At 40.4% G+C, this 22,250-nt stretch overlaps 2 protein-coding genes across 3 annotated transcripts in view; one reads left to right on the top strand and one right to left on the bottom strand.

Annotated features, from left to right (window-relative positions):
* The first annotated feature begins 380 nt into the window (after window positions 1–380).
* Window positions 381–9,412, top strand: ddx20 (DEAD (Asp-Glu-Ala-Asp) box polypeptide 20). Its single transcript, XM_061734930.1, has 11 exons — window positions 381–589; window positions 3,826–3,920; window positions 4,370–4,538; window positions 4,627–4,741; window positions 4,893–5,035; window positions 6,253–6,391; window positions 6,530–6,588; window positions 7,115–7,197; window positions 7,338–7,443; window positions 7,972–8,073; window positions 8,165–9,412. The coding sequence occupies exons 1-11, from the start codon at window positions 394–396 to the stop codon at window positions 9,265–9,267; spliced, it is 2,310 nt and encodes a 769-aa protein (XP_061590914.1). The 5' UTR covers window positions 381–393; the 3' UTR covers window positions 9,268–9,412.
* Window positions 9,413–11,115: 1,703 nt separating this feature from the next.
* kcnd3 (potassium voltage-gated channel, Shal-related subfamily, member 3) overlaps window positions 11,116–22,250 on the bottom strand; it is a 126,440-nt gene continuing 115,305 nt past the window's right edge. For both annotated transcript variants that reach the window (XM_061736026.1, XM_061736025.1), the window contains exons 4-8: window positions 21,270–21,371; window positions 19,070–19,102; window positions 18,864–18,956; window positions 17,058–17,314; window positions 11,116–13,792 (exon numbers count right to left, since the gene is read on the bottom strand). In XM_061736026.1, coding sequence (XP_061592010.1) covers window positions 13,618–13,792; window positions 17,058–17,314; window positions 18,864–18,956; window positions 19,070–19,102; window positions 21,270–21,371 — 660 coding nt within the window. In that variant the 3' untranslated portion in view covers window positions 11,116–13,617. The remainder of the gene's footprint in view (window positions 13,793–17,057; window positions 17,315–18,863; window positions 18,957–19,069; window positions 19,103–21,269; window positions 21,372–22,250) is intronic.

Raw genomic sequence — 22,250 nt, forward strand, 5'->3', positions numbered from 1 at the left:
AACTGAAATATTGCAAGCCTTTTATTATTTTAATATTGCTGATCATGGTTTACAGCTTAAGAAAACTCAAATATCCTATCTCAAAAAATTAGAATATTCTGTGAATCTTAATCTTAAACTGTAAGCCATACTCAGCAATATTAAAATAATAAAAGGCTTGCAATATTTCAGTTGATTTGTAATGAATCCAGAATGTATGACATTTTTGTTTTTTTAATTGCATTACAGAAAATAAAGAACTTTATCACAATATTCTAATTTTCTGAGACAGTCCTGTACGTGTTTTTAATGGGCAGACGACGTTGTTCCGCTCCCCGCCACCAGAGGGCGGTAACACTATTTCGTTCCGTTCTTTTAAAACGTCAGTGTCGTGATGTAAACAGTCCCGCAAACATGGCGTCCTCCAGGAGCAAGACAGCCCACGACATCGAGACGCGGACTCGGACGGACGATGTGCTTCCGTCGGAGGGGATCGACTTCAGCTCGCTGCTGCTGTCGCAGGCCGTGCTGGACGGCCTGTCCTGCTCGGGCTTCCAGAAGCCGTCTCCGATCCAGCTGAAGGCGATCCCGCTGGGCCGCTGCGGGCTGGGTGGGTGCCCGGTGTTCTGCCGATCCTTGCTACCTGTCGAGAAATGCTGCTTGGTGGTTCTGCGCATGCGCACAGTCGATTTTAAAAGTTTGATTGCATGTAAAATTGATAATATGGGATGTTGAGTATCTGATCCTTCAAAATACACTACCCATGACATGAATTGCATTACACTTTGTGAACATTATACGACAAAGAGGAAAAAAAAACAAAACAATTCTATCGCTTTATTTGATATTCATTCAGTCATTCGCCTTTATTTAACCAGGCAGGTCATTAAGAACAATTTCTTATTTACAATGACGGCCACTTGGTGGAAAGGAAGTGGGCTAGGGAGTAAAACACAGTAAAATTGTAGCTCTACAAAGGTAGAAAACCATTAGGTAGTATTTTTTGGCAAAGCAGCAGAAAATGGCAGAACACCGGCTGTATCTGTTCGCAAACTGCTCAAAGGCAGGTTTTTCCCCTCGGTTAAACACAGCTGTGCTCCAGTCTCGGTAGTCGGCATGCTTTCAAGACAAATGAAGACAAAGACATTTACTTTTTAAACTAGTAACGTCCATTAGAAGAGGTGCACTCGTGTTCTCAGTTTTGGTTTATTATAAATATCTACTACACCAGTGGTCTTCAACCCTGTCCTGCATGTTTTAGATGTTTCCCTGCATCATCACACCTGATTCTAATTAATGGGCGTCATCAGCTTGTCATCCAGACCTGGAGTCCAGGCCCTGGACAAGTGTGTTAATGACAGTCCTTCTGGTTTAGACAAAAGAATGTATCTTCAAATCTGCGAACAAATTTATATAATCTTTGAATTTATACTTATAATTCATAGATTCTGATTGAAAGGATGTATAACCCTACCAGAAGGAAATTATAACTGCAAATGTACTTTTATCCTCGTTTTCTTTTTTATTTGTCATTATTCTGTCATGATATTTATGATGTTTAGAAAATGTATTTATTTAATTTAAGCTTTTTTTTGTATTTAATTCATTTGTCCACTCAGTACAGGACTTTTCTAATGTGCGTGGTACGTGGCAGCTTTGATGTGCCTTGTTTGTTTGTAAATTCAAGAATTTTCAAAAAAAAAATAAAAAATTACAGTCCTTTGTATCACGGTGCGCTGAAGCAGGGTAGCATCTAAAACATGCAGGACAGGGGGTCCTGAAGACCAGGGTTGAAGACCACTCATCTACACCATTGTAGACAAAACGTTATTTAGTTGTGTTGTGATCGCTCAGTGAGCTGCCCTATAAAAATATAAACCTGTAGACTTTAAGAATATTTACTGAAGGCCAAAAGCTGAAGACTCATACTAAAGGGTGTTGACTGTTAATTTATTATTGTATATATCATACAGCCAAATCCTCTTAAAGAACCAGTAGACTGGATTGGAAAATGTTAGTGACAGTAAAAAACAAATTAAGTTTACTTCCAGCATTTTGTTGTATTTTTAATGCCAGCCGCACTGTTTATACCCAAGGACAAATGGATTAATTTGTGGTAATGTATGCACAAGATCAGGGGTGAGGAACCCTGGTTTTAGAGAGTCCTGCATCTTCTAGATGTTTCCCTGCTTCAACACATCTTGATACAAAAGACTGCGTCATATGTACAACAGATTTGTGCAGACCTGGATGACAAGTTGATGATGACCATAAATTAAGATCAGGTGTGTTGATGCAGGGAAATATTTAAAACATGCAGGACCAGGATTCCCCACCCCTGCACCAGACTGAATCAGCCATTTTTCGTTATATTTCTGGTTTCTCCTTCCTGTTTGTCACATGAACGGTGTTTTCCTTTGATTCTGTCGGGGATGGCTTGCAAAAGGATTTGATGCCATCAATCTGAGATGTAAAACGTTTTATGATCTGACGCATACTTCTGAAGTCCTGGAGGGCCCTCCTGCCTCGTTGGACATATAATGTATCAACTGTTTTATTTTTTTTAAACGTTATTGCTTAGTCATAATTTTTAATGTTTCTTGTATCACCATTGGAACTAAAAACACAAAACAATGAACTATATTTTTAGAAATGTTTTATCATTCGAGCTTAGATAATCAGTCATTGGTATGCGTCACACTGTGCGAAAATGCATGACAAAATGTGTGGAGCTATACATTTTGAACTAGATGATCAGTTTATGGAGTGAGTTTTCAGAACCCTTGCAGTTATGAGTGATGAGATAAAAGCACAAGGAGAGGGAAACTGTGTTAAACTGCCTTTACTTCTGAATATTGTAAAATTATGAAATAACCCATTTTTATTATCAAACTAAAATGTTCATGATTTAATGAAGTTCATTTTGTCTATGGATTTACAATTTAACTTTCTAATTCTTTTTGTTAGACAAATACATGTAGGTTTTTAATTAACGACTTGTTTCAACGATCCTTTCACCTTCATCAGAGTCACAAGATGGTGTGTGTGACCCGTCATTTATCACCATCTTGTGACTGATGAAGGTGAAAGGATTGCCGAAACATGTCGGCAATTAAAAAACCTAAAATGTATTTGTCTGCCAAAAATAATTAGCAAATGGGGCTGCTCGGTGGCGCAGTGGGTTAAGCAGCGGCTCATGTACTGAGGCTACAGTCCTCCTCCTGCAGCGGTCGCAGGTTCGAATCCCGGCCTGCGCACCTTTGCTGCATGTCGTCCCCATTCTCTCTCTCTACCCCCTTCCTATCTGCAACTTGAATAAAGGGCCACTAGAGCCCAAAAAAATCTTTAAAAAAAAATAATAATTAGCAAATGAAATTAAAAAATGTTTGCAAGTTTGTACATGTGCAGTTTTCAATAATCTGAGTCTAAAAAGTTGTCTGAGCAACCAACATTTTTTACGCTTGATATTTTTGAGAACTTGGTGCTGCAATGCTCAGTCCAGTTTGTAAAGACTACAGTTAGTGACACATCAATGCTGTAAACGCTCAGTGCAGCTGGTGCTGCTACAGTATGTTACAGTTTTGCAGCAACGGCATCCCTGCTGGTGGAGTTTCACACTTGCAGAGACTCTACTGAAGGCTCTCGCCTGTCGCTGTGATGCAGAGAGTGGTTAATGACACTGCAAGGCAAATTAACACCTGGAAACTGCCTGATAAATGTGAGGAACTTGAATTCAGACAGCAGATCGTGAGCTGATTGGACCCAGTCAAGTGAAACTAACTTTAGAAACTGATTGTTTTTGTTGTTACTTGCTGTGCAGGACTCACCGTCCATCTTGTGTTTCAGATTTGATTGTACAAGCCAAGTCCGGCACGGGAAAGACGTGTGTGTTCTGTACCATCGCCCTTGACTCTCTGGTTTTGGAGAATTCAGCTACTCAGGTGAGTGGATTCACTCCATTGGAGCTCAAGAACAGGAGTGAAATGTGGAGAGAAATGTACCTTTCCCCTGTTTTTGATCTCAGGGATCGTCTTAATTTATTGGAAAAAGTAAATAACTTTCATGTATCTTTAAGCAAGTGCACTCCAATACTCTATTTTTGCTAACAGCAGATGTTCATACGTGATGATCACTTTGGTTTTGTTGGTCTTAATCTCATGTGTTTAAGCTGCTTACTGTCAAAAGTATCAATGGAAAAGAATGTTTTTTTTTATTATAGATGAAGCAGAGGAACAGCTGGTGTGATTGAGGCTGCACCACTTTATTGCACTGTGATCTTATTATCTGTGGGTTGATCCGTGTTGGGAATTGTCCAGCAGCTGCTTATTTTTAATCGGTTCCCAGCAAGTGACCATTGACACCAAACAACAAGCTTTTTCCTCTCTCGCAGGTTCTTGTTTTGGCTCCCACACGTGAAATAGCCGTGCAGATCCACTCAGTGGTGATGGCCATCGGCTGTGCCATGGAGGGTCTGGAGTGCCACGTGTTCATCGGGGGCAGACCAGTGAGTCAAGACAAATTCCACCTGAAGAAGTGCCACATAGCTGTGGGCTCACCAGGTAAGAGGCCGGATGGATAGCGGTAGTCGGATACTCGATGTTGTCATTTTGCTGCTGATAATGTTCGTTAACAATGTTCTGTACTTAGGTCGCATCAAGCAGCTGATTGAGCTGGGCATGTTGTCCACCGCCAGCATCAGACTGTTTGTCCTGGACGAGGCAGACAAACTGCTGGAGGAGGGCAGTTTTCAGGACCAGATCAAGTAAGTGGGGCACAGCTTCTATTGTCATACACCATTATGTAATACGTCATGTTATAGCAGAAGGCTTCTGTAGCAAGCACGCATTTTCATTCAGACATTTATAAAGACTCCTTGTAAGCTAAAATTGATCCATGTTTCTATTCTTCCTCAGCTGGATCTTTTCCTCTCTGCCTGTCAACAAACAGATGCTTGCCCTCTCTGCCACCTACCCAGAAAGCCTTGCTCAACACCTCACGCGCTACATGAACGAGCCCACTTTTGTTAGACTCAATCCAAGCGACATGGGCCTGAAAGGTAGCTCGTCTTTTCATACTCTGGAAGCTGAGCAGGAAAAACAAACTTATTTAGACAGTTATAGCACTTGTCTGACACTTCCACAGTAATACAGGCCTGGATAGTTCATGGCAGGAAGTTCTTGAGTATGTGAGATGGTTGATGTTGGCCAGACTGAAGCACTGATGTTGAAAACACACTTCTCTGTATGAGGATCGTGTTTAGATATTTTTTAAATAATAATGGGACATTTGGACATGAGGGGAATGTACCACAACATGCTGCTATTCACAGCAACACTGTGAAGAGGGAGTCCATGCAGGGAGTCATTATGGCTCCGGTTCAGTTCCATGGACGAAATGTTATTGTCTGACTTCACAGGCTCAAGTGGTGCGATAATTCCTCACTCCATCGTGGCAGCAGAGTGAGGGTTCATAACCTAATGGCAGTCACTTCTACATTCTGTCTCAACGTGTTTACATCAATTTCATATTAAATGGACATCTTGTGGGAAAAAGATTTTTACACAAGATTTTTGTTTCTAAAGTGACAACAAATTAAAAGCTTGGACATTGACACAAACCTGTCAGCTTGTTTTGTGCACACTAGATATATAAACAATTGTCTGCCAGTGAGTAATTTAAATCTGCAGGTATTGTGGCATAACCCAATTTCCCCACACAGGAAGTTGGCAGCATAAAACTAACGCCATTTCAGAGCTGCAAAGATGTGCTTGAAGTTGGTAGTCTGTCCCTGGGGAATAAGATATGTTTTAGACTTTTCTTTAGTAAAAGGAAAAAGAGAAAATCTGTTTCCTTTAAGTCCATGTAGATCATGAGAGCGGTTTAAGTTCAGGTGAGGTTTCGCTAAGTCAGCTGTTCTGAGTTGTGTTTCAGTTTAATTCTTGTAAATGGTTTGTTTATGTTTCACTTGTAATTGCACAACTTTTTCAGACCGCTCTCTTAATTTGTTCACGGTTCTGTTCATGTGTCGTCTACATAAAAAGTGAACGCGCAGTCAGAATCTCTGTTCGTATTTTCTCTCACGGCTTAACGAATGCCTGATAAGTCATTTTGTTAAAGGTTCATTTTTATTGCAATGGAGCACAAAATAAGTAAGTCCCTTACTCTAAAAATGTCAATTAAAATTATGGGTAACAAGAAATACTGACTTGATTTTTCCCTCACAAAGTCTAATGTGAAATAAATGACGTGCACCTTATCTGTTTGCACTGATAGGTCTGAAGCAGTATTACAAGCTGGTGCATTCCCATCCACTCCCTCACAAGGTCTTTGAGGAGAAGGTGCAGCATTTACTCGAGCTGTTCAGTAAAATCCCCTTCAATCAAGCCTTGGTTTTTTCCAACCTGCACACAAGGTAACAACGGCTTTAATGTTTACCCTCGTCTTCACAGCAGCTGATTGCTTTTATTCCCAAGAGACAAAAACACTGTACGTCAGATTTGAAATCTGTTGTTTATTTCTGAAATGTATTCTTGTTGGATTTCTTTCACAGAGCTCAGCACCTGGCAGACATCCTGTCCTCCAAAGGCTTACCCTCTGTTTGTATATCAGGTGACGTGGTAACAATGCTTTTCTGTAATCTGTAGCAATAAATCAGTTCAGCAACAGAATGTCAAACATTCAACGGTTATCAGAAATTGAATTTAAAATTTCAATACATACTTATAATTCTCTATTCGCTGCTTTTGGACTCGAGTCATTTATTATTTCTGACACCCTATAAACTTATTCCATAAACTTATTAAAGAAATGGTGCTGTATTTTACTTGCAGCTGGAGATTGTGACGAGAAGTTAAGGGCTATAACAGATGTAAGCTGCTAGAAAACAGCCTTTTAGCACAAGCATGGACAACCTTGAGGAAATGGCTTTTTTTTTCGCCATCCAAACTTAAGACTCGCATCCTTGATGTGTTTACAGCTCGGATAAAAATGTGAATAATGCACATCATATGCATTTTCCTAAATATGAATGTTGGAGTTATAAATGAGTAAAAACTCAAATGATACATGCAGTATTTCAGAGTTGCTCACAGCTGATGAGGTGAAACTTACTGAGGCAGTGTGTGTGTGTGTGCAGGTGGCCTGAGTCAGGATCAGAGACTGGAGGCGATGTCAAAACTGAAGCAGTACCAGTGCAGGGTTCTCATCTCCACTGACCTGGTGAGACATCTTCCGTTGCAACTCATCCCATGTGTCATGTCTCGCTTGCATCCTCTGTTTACTGTGAACCAACAAGACCAACCTCTGCAAATTAATATTTTCCCCCTTCGGTTTTTTTTTTTTCCCCCAATCCGCAACAGACTTCCAGGGGTATCGATGCAGAGAAAGTCAACCTAGTGATAAATCTGGACGTGCCGCAAGACTGGGAAACCTATATGCACAGGATTGGACGGGCCGGACGTTTCGGTAAGTCCCAAGCAGATGGAGGTATTTAGCTTTTTCCTCATCACTCAGTCTGGCATCACAGGTGGCTGATGACCTTGCAGCATGAGAGACTGTTTGTAGAGAAGCTGCATCATCCTCTATTTGAGATCAACATGTTTTCTGGTAACAAAAGTAGATTAAGAACAATAATTTCCTACCATCTTTTTTTATTTTGCTCCATTAACTCCTGGTGTTATTACTCCCTAATCTGCTGCTGAATGGTGTTTGACCAAAGATGATTGCTTGGTTCTTCTTGACTGCATTAATCTTAATTTTGAAGATTAGCCCTGATCTCTGAAGATTTAGCCGGTTTGAAACACCTGGCAAGGTCGACAGGCACCGAGTCATCTGCATTTCATTGTGATTATCTTGACGTAAGGCGTGTGCTGTGGCGTTTATTGAAAATTAGCTTTCATGCAGGCACACCTGCCATCCCATGATACATAATTATTACACCCTCATTTAGTCCTTTCCTGTCATCATATGGGTCCTTGTCACAATTGTTTGTAGGCACTCAGGGGTTGGCTGTGACCTACTGTTGCCATGGTGAGGAAGAGAACAAGATGATGGCCATCGCTCAGAAGTGTGGCCTCAATTTGTCTGCTCTGCCTTGTGAGTGTACATCCGTAACATTCTTCACATATTTTCAACCTTTTATTGTTAACTAAGAAATGTAAGTCTGGTGTTTTCCTGTCTTTTGTAGCCACCTTACAGCCTAGCCTGATGGATGAGCCATGTGACTGGGATGTCTGCACAGAGGCCTCGACTCCAGCCTCTGTATCCCAGCTGTTGTCCAGAACCGAAAAGAAGCATGCAAAGACCAGAGTCCCTGTGTCTCATCCCAAAGTGGAGCAGGCTGCAAAGCACAAAAGTCAAAGGAAGCCAGAAAAACCCTGCCCTGGACCTGAGAAAGGACTACACACTGAAGAAAATGTAAGGCATACACCTGCCAAAGGAGAACACGTAGCGCTGCAGAAGCCAACTCGAAAAGAGCTGCAAGATGCCCTGCCAAAGATTCCTCCTCTCAGCTCGTTCAAGAAATGTGCGCCAAGGTTTATGAGCTTTGGCGAAGCAGAGCGAGACTTCCAGGCGTTCATGACCACAGGGTTAGGGAGGTCGGTGGAGATCATCCGGGAGTTCAGGGGCAAAGAAGATGGTGAAAATCACAGAGAATCTGTCATACTTCATGAAGACGAAGAGGAAAATGTAACACAAACTTGTGATTGGTTCAAATCTAACTCTTCACCTCAGAGGTCAGCCTGTGGTTCCTCTGGTTCCCTCTCCGATATGGAAGAAGATGCGACTTTGGGAGGCTCAGATCAGACTAAGGTAGTTGAAAAGGAGGCTATCACTAAACTTCAGACTGAAACCACAACCACAGTGCAGAACCCCCCTGCACCCACTACATATGACCAGGATTCCTCTTCAACAAGTGACAGAGGTTTGTTTCACTCTGAGAGCAGTGAATCGGTGGCAAGCACTGAAGCAAGCGGGCAAACCAATCAGACAGCTCCAGCGAAGACTTACAGAGATGAATCAAAAAAGATGAAAAAGAATAAAAAGCTCTCAAAGAAGATGAAACACGATCCAAAGATAGAAAGGGATGAAGAAGGCTGCATGGACACAGAGGACGAGTGTAGCTCTGAGGCGTACTGGAGAGCCTGCTACAGAGCCTGGGACGATTATTACACTTCTATGTCGCACTTTCAAGGGCAAGGATACCAAGGCTATTATGATTTAGCTCACAACTGGATGGCAGCTTATCGCATGAATGCAGTCTACATGCAGGAACTTCTGAAACACTGACCCATCTGTGATGTTAATCAACATTTCATATCATGCGTGTACTGTCGTCTTGGGAGTCAAACACATTTGCAATGGAGTCTTTGAATTTTTCAGTTTATTCATTTGATCTATTCTATCAGTTTTGTAATAAATGACATGAACTGCACAGAGATTGTTTTAAAGGCCTTTTTTGTTTGCCACAAATATGATGGTTTTGAGTTTTATTTTACAGGAAAAAAAAGGTTGAAATGTTATCTTTTCTTTTTCTTAAAGTTTGTTGTGCCTGATGAATTGTAGTTTTATGTTTTGTTTTGTGGTTCTGAGCATTTACTTGTAACCTCAAGTCTGTCCACGTTCACAGACAAGGATGAAAGTGCATATTCTGCATGCAGTGTCTTCAGTAGGACACGCCAAGGTCAAACTTCTAATTATTGGATAATAAACCTGCTTACCTACTCGCCCAGCCAGTGCTGGGTTACAGCTAGCAAAAAAAGCCCTGGCTAGTACTTCAACAACACTCAAGCTTATTTTGCCTTCGTTACGATCGCTTTTATAGGTTTGAATCATCATTTCACTTGAAAAGGCTTCATGAGAGATTTTTGCAGTTTATGGAACAAAATTCATCATAACCTGATTATATGTGCATGGTTACAACATTTTTATATTAAACTGCTCAATCCTAACCTCTAAACAGTATTTATGGGTTTACGTTTGAGGCTCTCAGGTTTGATGCAAAATTAAAATGTTCCCATGCAGTAAGACGTTGCCCAGGGCTACCTTGGCTGCTGATGACCTCCATCTGCTCCGTGGACACAGCGGTGCTGCTGGCGTTAGTGGGCAACCTGCAGCTGCATCCAGATGTGCACATTTGGCATTGAACACTCCCAAGCCATTGCATGCCCTTTTTAGAGCCATGACCTGCACTACAGGAAGCATGACGATGATCCTTTAATATTCAGATCAGTTTGTGCAGGTATGGCGGTTGCTCGGTAGATCTTGGTGGTGGAGTTGGAGCAAGACGAATTCTTCCTTCTGTGTGGACTCCAGCAGGCTGCTGCCTCCCTACTGGATATTGTGCTTGGCTGCTGTGGCAGATTCTTCCTATGTGGCTGCATGAGAAATCTACACATGGAGGGGAAGCTGGACCAAGCATGAATCTCTGGGTTTCACTCCCTTTGTTATTTATGTCATCACATGGCAGGACAGGCTGGGTATGCCAGTTCACACCCAAAACTACAACACAAGAAACAAACCAGTGTATGCTGTTACTACAGAGACCCTAAAGGTTCAGTGCTTTGATGAGAACATTTAGGTTACCACAAAGACTGCACTTCTGGAATTGAAAATACCCCCCAAGGCTTAATATTTACAAGCCACTATCTTGTGTTGACACACTTAGACACACAGAGGGATTTACAGGCAAAGAAGAGAGTCAGCAGACTGCATTTTGTGGCAGATATAGATGTTTTATCAGGCGTTTCACAGTTGGGACACAAGACAAGGTCATAAATAATATCCAACACCTGACAAAATACGCACAGCAGTAGTCTCAACGACGACAGGTGGCATAGGAGGGCAAAGCAAAGAGTGAGAGGAAAAGTGAGTGAGTGCAAAGAGAGGACAATCAAAGGAGAGTACATAACAGAGAGAGACAAACACAACTACAGACCTGTTTTTGTTGTCTGAAATAAAAAAGCAGTCTTATAACACTGAGCGGAATATATGCTTACATTATATTTCAAACTGTCATTTGAAATTGCAGCTGAAACAACCTGTTGTGAAACAGGGAAGCAAGAAATTAATCACTGTCCTTTGTAACGAAATACAGGTAGCCTCAAGTCTGCTGTCGCCTCTGTCATATCACAGTAGAATCTAACTTCATACTTGATGCTGTGAAGTAACCTCACTCTTACAAATACACTGAGAAAGCGTTTACTGCCCGTGCTTGTCTTCTTTTTTTCTCCATATAAATTTGCGCACGGTTTGACTAAACACTGATACTGGATGTAGGCAGCTGTCACCATGTAGAGTACTGAGTTACCAACAATAGTACTAGGTCACTACTTGGAATACCAGCGGTAAACACATCCTGTCCCAACTCTGTGGACTAGTCTCGGGATTCTTTGGGCTGGTACTAACCTCAGGATCAGCAAAAGCTGAAATACAAGAAAGAAGTCCAACAGACTTAGTTTCATGAATTGATGCACTGGTATGTTGCTAAAAGATTGTGTGTGTGTGTGTTATAGTGTGTGTGTGTGTGTGTGTGTGTGTGTGTGTGTGTGTGTGTATACATACCACATGTTTATATATCCACCAACTGCATGTGCTTCTAGTTTAACACTTGTTAGAAATAGTCTGATTTTGCATTAAGAAACATCAACTACACCTGGGCAAACATAATAATTATATGAGAACTGTCCAGTGCTGATTTGAAATTGCAGACAGTAGGTCACCTGCAGCCATGTGTGCATGCTCTAGATCACTTTCATGTTTTTTCACTGTGCAGAGCATAATTGGATGGTATGTTTGCTACCACTCGGCCTTCTCCTCCCTGTTTTGGTGCGGCCTCATCAACCTAAAGTAAGACCTAACTGTCTCCAAGGCTCCTTAACTGGAAATGAAATTCAAGAGGAAAAAGCTTTAAAAGATTTGCAGCAGTTTTTGCCAAAATGCCCACAGTTCATCAGTAGTTACAAAAGCTGACTTCAGTTAGAAGTTATTGTGAACCTATGTATCAGGGGAACGGACAGAACAGCATGCTTTGCTGACAGAGATCTGTGGATGGTTCATCCGGTGTCCTCCATGTCTCTGCGGTCACCTTGACAACTGACATCCCTGCTTTAAAGTCTCCAGAAGATAAAAGTATATATTAAAAAAAATCATTTGAAACACCGAGGAGGACAAAAAGTACAAACACCAAGTTTTCTTACCACACAGATACTCAACAACTCTTAAAAAAATGCTTGCTGAGTTTGAGGGATTAAAAACGTTGACAGCTTTAAAGACTAGTGAAAGCATACTGTTGTTTACACAGAAGGAAGGGATACAACAGGACAACAACAAGAGAGAAGGATGTAGAGAGGCGAATCAAGAAGAGTGAGAACGAGAGGACAGCTTCACTGGTTCTGCCAAACGATGGTCAAATATTACAAAATATTCTATTAACAATATTCACAAAGATCACAGGCTCAGGGCAGATTTGTGTCTGAAATTCTCAGCAAACGTCTTGTGCTTATAATTCTGGATGTTAAGGTCAAAATGAAAGCTTTCGTTTTGGTTTCTTTGTTGATGAAATTGGATATTTTGAGGTCAGTGAGGCTGTAAAAGCCAAAAAAAAGGGGGAAAGAGTAGGGAGAAATTCGAGATAAAACAAAAGCATATATAACGTATATATATATACTGTATATATACATATATGCTTTCTACTACAGTATAACAGGCACATACTTTGTGAGAGCTTTTAAGCTGAGAATTTTGGACAGAAATATGTGCAATGAACCTTTCGGAGTGGCAGCTAGTCAATTATACCATATATTGAGCCATAGCGACTTCCAGAAGATTTGAAACACACGTTATCAATCAACTGACAGACACACACACACACACACACACACACACACACACACACACACACACACACACACACACACACACACACACACACACACACACACACACACACACACACACACACACACACACACACCTACTTTCAGAAACAGAATAATTCCTCTATCTAGCAAAAATTCACATACACTCATTCACAAATACAAAATTCATTTGTAATGCCATCACAGAGACACCTACCGCATTTAATATTTTTGAAGAATTTATACTCAAGTGGAATATTATTAGATCTGTGGTGTATAAGAGGACCAAAAGGACACAAAATAAAGGGTCAGGATGAAAATTGAGGGGGAAACACATTAGAATGGTGTTTTCTTTCTTTCCCTTTGAGGTTTTTCAATATTCCCTTATATCTCCTGCTAGAAATAAAAAATGAAACTGAAGCATAACTCATACAAAAAGGTGCTTTGTGCACAGTGACACATGAACTCACCTCTGACACTCAGAAGCACACATTTACTCAATCACTTCCTTGTCTTAAAAGACATCCCATCTATCTTGCCCACTCTTTCACTCACACGCACACATGGGCCAACCACTAACATGAAGACACTGTGTCTAAAAGCCATCCTCCTGTGCAGGGGAGTCTGTGCTGTTACAGTACATGACCAGTAGAGGGCAGGCTCCACCAGGGCCACACCGAGACTCTGAATGCGCTCTTCTCCATCAGTCCTCCTCTGTCCCTCAGTCTGTTTCAGTGAGTCTTCACCTGTCTGTCTGTGTGATGCGCCTGCACTCCAGTCTTCAAAGTGCGGACACCTTCACAACGTTTTGGTGAGTGGGGCCAGCAGGCAGATGAGCATCGCCCTCAGGAGTTGTCACTGGCGGTGTGGGAATGCTGATGATTGCTGTGGTAATCTGGCTGCTCTGGCAGTTCAGAGGTGCTGGCTCATCTACGCGCATGTTCAGACTGGAACGGCTGCAGGAAAAATGGGAAGAAAAGGAAAAATAACATGGATTAGGATAATCCTAGCGAAAATATTTTGCTAAAAGGGGAATAGCGCTTCAGGGGAATGAGCTATGTCCCGGACCAGCTGTGGTTGAGGAAAAGTTAATAATAACTTCTGTCTGCCCAGCTTTTTATTTCATGAAATGTTTCCAGTCTTTTTTTAGCAAAAAGATAAAAAGCAAGAAGAAAAAATATTGGCTGGGGGGAAAAAGTGCTGTGTGTAGTAAAAGTAATTTTTAGTGACATTGCAGAAATCTATCTGTCTACCGGGTTTGAAAATGACACTGAAGAACCGAAATACAAAAAAGAACAACGGCCCAAACCCATGTGTTTTAGTATCTCATCCCCATAATTGTTCTCCATTGTTCTTGTAGTTTGTTGGGCTGGTCTGCCCCCTCCTTTTCGCTTCAGTACATGTTTACAGGCCAGAGCTTCAGGAGCTGCATGCTGACCGTGCGTTCCCACCCTCTGATCATCCCACTGCTGCTTCCACCTGTCTGTATAGATGTCTCTGTTGGATACCCACTGACATGCTGACCTGCAGTCACACCCTCTGACCACCTCAGTGTCTGCTGTCTAAATCTGTTTGTATAGTCGTCTCTGTAGAGCACCAACTAACCATGTATCAGTCATATGTACATAAAACTCTTAGTTCTCCAGCAAGTATATAAAGGCTACTAATACAACTTGACTTATGTACAGAGGTGTCAAGTAACGAAGTACAAATACTTCGTTACCCTACTTAAGTAGAAATTTTGGTTATCTATACTTCACTGGAATAATTATTTTTCAGACGACTTTTTACTTTTACTCCTTACATTTTCGCGCAATTATCTGTACTTTTTACTCCTTACATTTTAAAAACAGCCTCGTTACTCTATTTCATTTTGGCCTTTAAAAGAAAACTATCCAGTTAAATTGCGAGTGAATTTGGTGTCAATTTGTGGCACAATGAATGATGTTCTTGTCCAGTTTTGTTCTTACATCCGTTGCCCTCAGATTCCTGCCACTAAACTTGGATGTACATTCCAATAAAGGTTAGGATAAATGATAACATGCCTCTGAAGTTTGACTTTTTGCACCATTACAATACTTATAGGCAACTAGTCATCATATCTTCTGCTCTCTGAAACACATGTTGATGCTCAATAGTACACATATATGCTTCTTTAATATATTTGCATTATACTAAGATACATTCATTTTCAGTGGCTTTTGTCCTTAATGGCTTTTTTCCCCCTTACATTACTTTTACTTTTATACTTTAAGTAGTTTTGAAACCAGTACTTTTATACTTTTACTTGAGTAAAAAACTGGAGTTGATACTTCAACTTCTACAGGAGTATTTTTAAACTCTAGTATCTATACTTCTACCTGAGTAATGAATGTGAATACTTTTGACACCTCTGCTTATGTACCACTCATAATATATCTGTGTCTCTCCTCTCTCTGCTATTCATTATTTCTTTCTGATCTCCATTTTCCTGCTCTGCCCAGCAGGAGGATCCCCCCTTATGAATCAGGTCTTGCAAAAGGTTTCTTCCCTCCTAAAGGGTTTTTCCTTGCCACTGTTTGGCTTAAGGTTTGTCTCCCACTAGGGGAGTTTTTACCTGCTATTGTTTATGTAATAATTGCTGGGGGGTCATGTTGTGGGTCTCTGGAAAGCGCCTAGAGACAATTTGTGTTGTAATAGACGCTATATATTGTTGTGGTAAATGCTGCATGACACGGAGTAACATTTGGAGACATTACGGTAGAGCACACCTTATGGTGAGTGTTCCCCACTACGGTACAGGTATGCCGCTGGTTTGATGCCGAAACATAAGTCTTAAAACTCTAAAAAATGTTTTGACATGGGTTTTTTGGACCAAACTAAATGTAACAGCTGCATAATCATTTAAAATGCATTCGTTAGATATTCAGAGAACTACCTCTGTTGGGATACTGATGTTAATTTATTTATTGTATCTGTGTGTGATATCCTATTTTATGTGGAGTTGCACTAATTCTAAGGATTTTGAAAAGTGAACAGTGTCAAGCAGTGCTTTTGTAAACCCTATAAAACCTTTTTGTTTATGCTCAGATATTACCTAAATATCCCTAGGTGATATTTCATTAGACAATTCAAAAACTTAGAAAAAAACCCATATATTTTAGTTTTTACTTATTGACAAAATTATTCGATGTTAACCGTGGATTAAGTGTAAAAATCAAGGTAAACCACTCATTGAGGATGACCTCTTTTTTTCAGCAAGAATTGCAACTACACATTTCTAATATAATTTGTATAATGTATAATATAATTTTAACTCATTCATAAGGAAGAGCCTCACTTTGGGATCTTGTCCGATTTTGACAGATGAACTGCTCACTTAATAAATCTGCAGTCATTGTTTCACTGTTCATGGCGAGCCGTCTTGGCCAAAACTGCTAGCAGTTTTCCTTTTCTCACTTAATTTTGGTCTTATCTGTCAACAAACTATTATACCAGCAACCTTTGGATTTGCTCATGTGATCGTTAGCAAATTAAAAACTGAAAGGAAAAATAATTTTGAACACAGTGGCTGTCTACGACTCGTCTGGTGATGAACTCCTGAACAAAAGCTTTAAACCGATGTGAAACAGTTTGTAATTTGCTTGGAAATACCTCTGGGTTAATTTGTTAACCTCACACACTATCATACCTTGTTCTCGGAGTGGTCTTTGCCGCTTGAATACACCTGGGGAGGATAGACTTGGTATATATATAAGCTGACTGCATCGCAAAAGCTCAAACTCTATCTAAATGGACTTCTTGAAATACAGAGGGCACCAAACGTCACCTGTTTCAAAACCAAATCCAATACTCCAAATGTGTAATATTGGACCCCGTCCCCCAAAATGTACAAAACTGCCCTGTAATTGATTTAAGTTTTTAATGGTCCTTACTGTTCTGAAGCACAACATAAGGTTTCCTAACCTGATGTCTCATTTGGTGCAAAATACAAATTCTCAGAATCACACTTCATTAATGTTATGAGGACTATCTGAGGGTAAAGAGGCCACCTGCTAGTTACATGGATGGTAATTAGGCTAATGATATAGGATGAGAGACTCGTTAATACCTGGCTGTTAGCCCACATGGTGAATCTGGTTAGAACACACACAGAGATGTTCCATAATTGATCGTGAAAAAAAAGAAGCTCATAATGCATTCTGGATGCCTTTGCCCTCTTCTTAGAAATGCTGATCGTACCTGGTGCTGAGGGGCTGAATATGGATGGTGCTGAGCTCCTGCAAGCCTTGGTGTGTGTGTGTGTGCGTCAAAGGCTTCATGTGTGCGGGGGCACTGGCATTCGGTAAAGGGGTGTTGTGCTTCTTGTTTCGGCGGCTGCAGCACGTCCCTGTTACACCATCTTGGCTGGAGAGGGAGGGGCTTTGAGACGGGTAATTCTGCAGCCCCGATTCAAGGTAGCTCTGCTGGTAGTACTGCTCATCCACAAACTCATGGTTCTACAAAGCAAACAGAGGAAGACAGTCACATTTAAATGCTTGGATTCATTATATTTTTGACCATTTTGTGTGCATGGATTGGTTTTCTGCTTCACTGCCTGGGTCAACAGCTCTTCTCAGAGCGTGTTACTACTCGTTTTTTTAAATGTGAATAGCTGTGCTGCACTGTTGAACTGAACTGATTAATATGTTATTAATCCCTGAAGAGAAATTACAGAGTTGCAGAAGTGCCATGTCTTGGTGGAAAATGCACATTTTTGATATTTATGCTGTGTCCACACTGCTGCTTCAAGCTCATCCCATTTGCCAGTGATCTCACATTCCCCATGGCAATTGAGGAAATAAATTGTTTAAATTCCCTCGTCTATGTTCTATGTTTTGCTCCTGATCTACACCCTCATCATCTTCAACTGATCGTGGTTTGGGATCTCAGTCCAGACAGCAATTGAATTCTGAGAACCTAAACAGTTCTAGCACCATTTAACATTTAACATATTATCATGAGAAACAATGACAGTGAGAATATTTTTTATATGTATATATATACAGTATATATATATATATATATATATATATATATATATATATATATATATATATATATATATATATATACATATATACATTTAACATTTAACATATTATCATGAGAAACAATGACAGTGAGAATATTTTTTATATGTATATATATATATATATATATATATATATATATATATATATATATATATACATACATACATACATATAAAAAATATTCTCATTGTCATTGTTTCTCATGATAATATGTTAAATGTTAAATGGTGTGTATATATATATATATATATATATATATATATATATATATATATATATATATATATATATATATATACATACATACATATAGAAAATATTCTCACTGTCATTGTTTCTCATGATAATATGTTAAATGGTGCTAGAACTGCCATGAGAAATTAATTTAGGAGCATAGCATCCAAATGAGCTGTAATAGAAAAAGCTCAATAAAAAGGCATGAAGAAACACGAAATGTGAGCAGAGTTTCTGCAACAAGCTGCCACAAAAGCAGAACACAATGAAGAGAATCACCATCTATCTGGGCAATCCTATCAGATTGCTCAAGAAAGCCAAAAAGAGTGCAAACGGGACACTGACAGATTAATTCATGTTAATGTCTGATTTACATTAATGTCCTAACATCTATTGAATAAACCCCAAAAACCATATCTTCAGTCTCAAAGATCTGCAAGGAGAACCATGACAGCTTGGATGCATGTCCAGCGGTTCATGCTGGATTCTTCCGAGACTGTGCTCTTTGACAGGTATTTACGAGCATCTAGTTAGGGGGATATACTGTACTGCACAACAAGCTGTAAGTTACTGAGTACAGAACTCTCTAAAATGCCAGCTCTTTTCAACTACTCCACAAATTCGAGGTTGACCCTGATATTAAATGGCAATTTTAAAACCTACACAACTAAGTTTCTGTGTTAATCCGTAACAAACAAAGGTTATATCAGATATTTGCATGCAATGTGTGTGTTCTCACTGTGGTTTTCTCCAGACAGTGCAGCAGGTGGTGGTGCTGGCTCTCTAAAAGAGATGTAGACTTGCTTAGGCGTTGCTCTTCCTCAGTGGAGCCCTGAAAGAGACACACACACACAGACACAAACACGTGCACAAAATGTTACACATTCTCTTCAAGAAGACACTTATGTGATGTGCAAGGTGTGCTGCCAACTGCTGTCTCAGTACCTGATCTGAAAGGTTCATCTTGTATGGAAGTTGCTTGAGTGGGAGAAGGAGACAAAAGGAGAACAGACAGGTAGAGTTTTACTCGTGTTCATAGTTCAGCGCTGACAACAGTCAGCTGTCAGCATTGCAGTTATGGAGTCAGACACAGGGAACATTAACTATTTGACCCTGAGAAGATTCTTTGTTTCAGTGCAGCTGGTGAGCTGATCTAGCCAAAAAGGGGACTTGTAACCCAGATAGCTCTTAATGGCTATTTAATATATGCAGTGAGAAATTGAAAAATTTCCATTGTGACATTTTACCTACTTGGACGTTGTTGCAAAAGCCTGCTGTAGGCGAGTCACTAATGACTTGTTTTCAGTATTTCTTGCCCCTTTGCCCTTTCCCACCCTGAGGAACAGCTATAGGTCGAATGAAGTATTTTCTTTATGTAGGAAAGAAAAATAATGTCATTAGAAGCCTTTCAGAAGCCTTCTGTCATAATGGGTTAATATATACGTTGCAATTTTTCTAAAAGCCTAAAGTTTTCAGAAAAGTTAGAAACAAGAGAACAGTGATTATTTAGCATTTTTACTTTGCAAAAACATTCAGCAAAATATTTTTTAGAGTGAACCTAGGAAAACGTCTCTTTAGTCGACTTCAGAGTGTCGTCAGTGTTCTTGTCAGATGTACAGCTGTGTTTTGCTTATAACGTTTCAGTGGGTTGCATCAGTCTTCCCCAGCAGAATCAATAGTTGAACTGTTTATAGAAAACTCAAACTAAAAAGGACTGCCAACATCCCGCATGCTCCACAACAGCATGGAGAGACAAGCAAAATGCCATATTTGGAAGATTTATAGGAGCCATTTTCTGTTTGTTAAGGGTTTGGCTGGGGTTGTTAGCAGAGGTTTCTTTGCTGAGTGTACATTCCTTCTCTGATGACTCAGTTTCGGTCTGCTCACCTGCGTTCATGCTGCTTATCTGTATAGTAATTCTGTTGCAGAACATAGGTGTTTAAGGACTGGGGTGACTTCTTTTCCTCTAATGCAAGAGAAGATACATGGTATTCAGATTCACTCATGCAACCGCTTGCCTATATAAGCAGTCTGTCTGGAGGTGGCTGTGGCTCACCACCCAGGTGGCCACCATACTGTAGAGTGGAAACAGCTTGTTCTGCCGGGTGACAAAACACACTGTGTTGCTCTGCATGGTGTTGGGCATATTGCTAGCAAAAAAAAAAGGCCTCCTTACAATTAAACATTTGACAGCAATTAACATTTTATTAAGCTTGCACACACCAAGCAGCCAGAGCATTAAAACAGTCTGCCTAGAGTTGTGTTGGCCCCCCTCGTGCTGCCAAAACAACTAAACTGGTGGAGCATATACTCGTGATCTCTGAGAGAATCTTGGCAATGATCTTTTTTGGGACCTTGTGGGCCGATGCCTGATTTTTCCACATATTTGTGTGTCCGCATCTGAGTCAACCAGAAGTCTATCCAATCCTAAGGGAATCCCCATTATTTTTGATAGGTGTGTGAAACTCCACCTCCCCCTCTAATGCTAAAATCTTAAAATATCTTACATAAATGTTTTACATAACAACTTTGTCCCTCAGTATCCACAGTAAAGGCAATCTGTACTCATGACCCCTTGCTTTCAATTAATAAAATCATAAACACGTCTATAAAAATGTGAGAAAACAATACTACCCTTCTATGTTCACTGTCTCTTTAGGCATTGGTAAAAATGTTTTTCATTATTCAGCCAAAGCTACAGTCTAACTGCTGCCAATCTGATTTTGTCCTCACCACTGCTGCTGAAGAGCAATAAAGTGACAGAGATAGTATGGGAGTGGAGAAGAAGCACTTGTTTTTAGTCTGTGTCAGGCCCTGGGCCAGTGCAGTGCTTGTGAACTGCACAATTTTGGCAAGGCGAGGAACATCCTCGAGTCGTGTTTACATTTCCTGCCTCAAGTCAGCGCAGCTGGGCTCAGAGATGCTCATGTTAATTGTGCTGCTTACTGGTTTAGATAACAGTTAGCCGTTCTGACGGGAAACCTGGGAGAAAGACTACTGACTCGGTTAGAAAAGAGGTCAAGCTTTTCGTGTTGTCAGTTAAAAAAAACTTCCCAAAAAGTATATATATACAGGCCTAACGGTGTTGTGTGGTGCAGGCTATCCCTTAATGTAGTGAAGCATGCATTACTGAGATGAGTCTTACCGTGAGCTCTAGCGCTTCGTTGAACATGCCGTTGCGCTTGCTGTGGAGGAAAGCATTCGAGCTTCCTGTCTTGGATATTCGTATCCTGGCCAAGCGGGCTTTCTGGAAGGACAAGAAAAGCACAGAAATGACCTGTTTAGTGAGCGTCTGCGTCACATTTCATATTGGCACGATTGATTGTCATCCATGATACTGCACTGATTTGAGTTTCATAATGCTTGATATTTTTCTTGTGATTTTATAGACGATATCAAACATGAGCTACTAAGGCATTCGCTCTGATCTCTTGTGATAAATTCGCTCTGATCTCCAGATGTACTTTTGAATGATTTATGGAGACTGCACAATACCGCCGTCCTTGGGTTGAAAATTGGTTTGAGTTGCAGCTTAAAGAGAAGCAGGTAAATTTGGAGTGTCATTCGGCAATCTGTTTAATGTAAAAAAACTGAATTCCGTTTACTCAGGCTATGTTCACAGTTTCAGTCCATGCCTATGTTGCTCATCTCTTTAAGGCCACAATACAATGGCCGGCTTAAATGCAGCGTTTAGCTGTCAGATTGGGACATCGAGGCTTGAGATTACACAAATGTCTGCTGCTTCTGGTGGTTTTGGTTTTTGCAGTGGGGTTCTTACCATCCTGTTAACTTAAATGTGTTGCGTTTGACTTTTTGCTTATTCCTGTGTTGTTATCCATGCACACTTCATCTTCAGAGGCAAATTTCCATATATACACACATGCAAACCATCCATTTTAAAGTATCAGCAGGAGTACCTGCCTCCATGAAAAGTATGGTAATGAATGGTAATTCAAGCTCATTGCCTCGCTTGGGTTTCATTTAAAACATGGTAATGTTTGATGACCTACAGATAGCTTGCACTGTGATTTAGGAAGTTAAAGTGAGGAAGGGAAATTAAACAGGAGTACATGTGAACACACATTCAGAGACAAGCACCAATAGCAACTCCCTTGAAGTTGTTTAT

Source organism: Cololabis saira, chromosome 12, assembly GCF_033807715.1.
Source record: "Cololabis saira isolate AMF1-May2022 chromosome 12, fColSai1.1, whole genome shotgun sequence".
In the NCBI taxonomy this organism is placed as follows: Eukaryota; Metazoa; Chordata; class Actinopteri; order Beloniformes; family Belonidae; genus Cololabis; species Cololabis saira.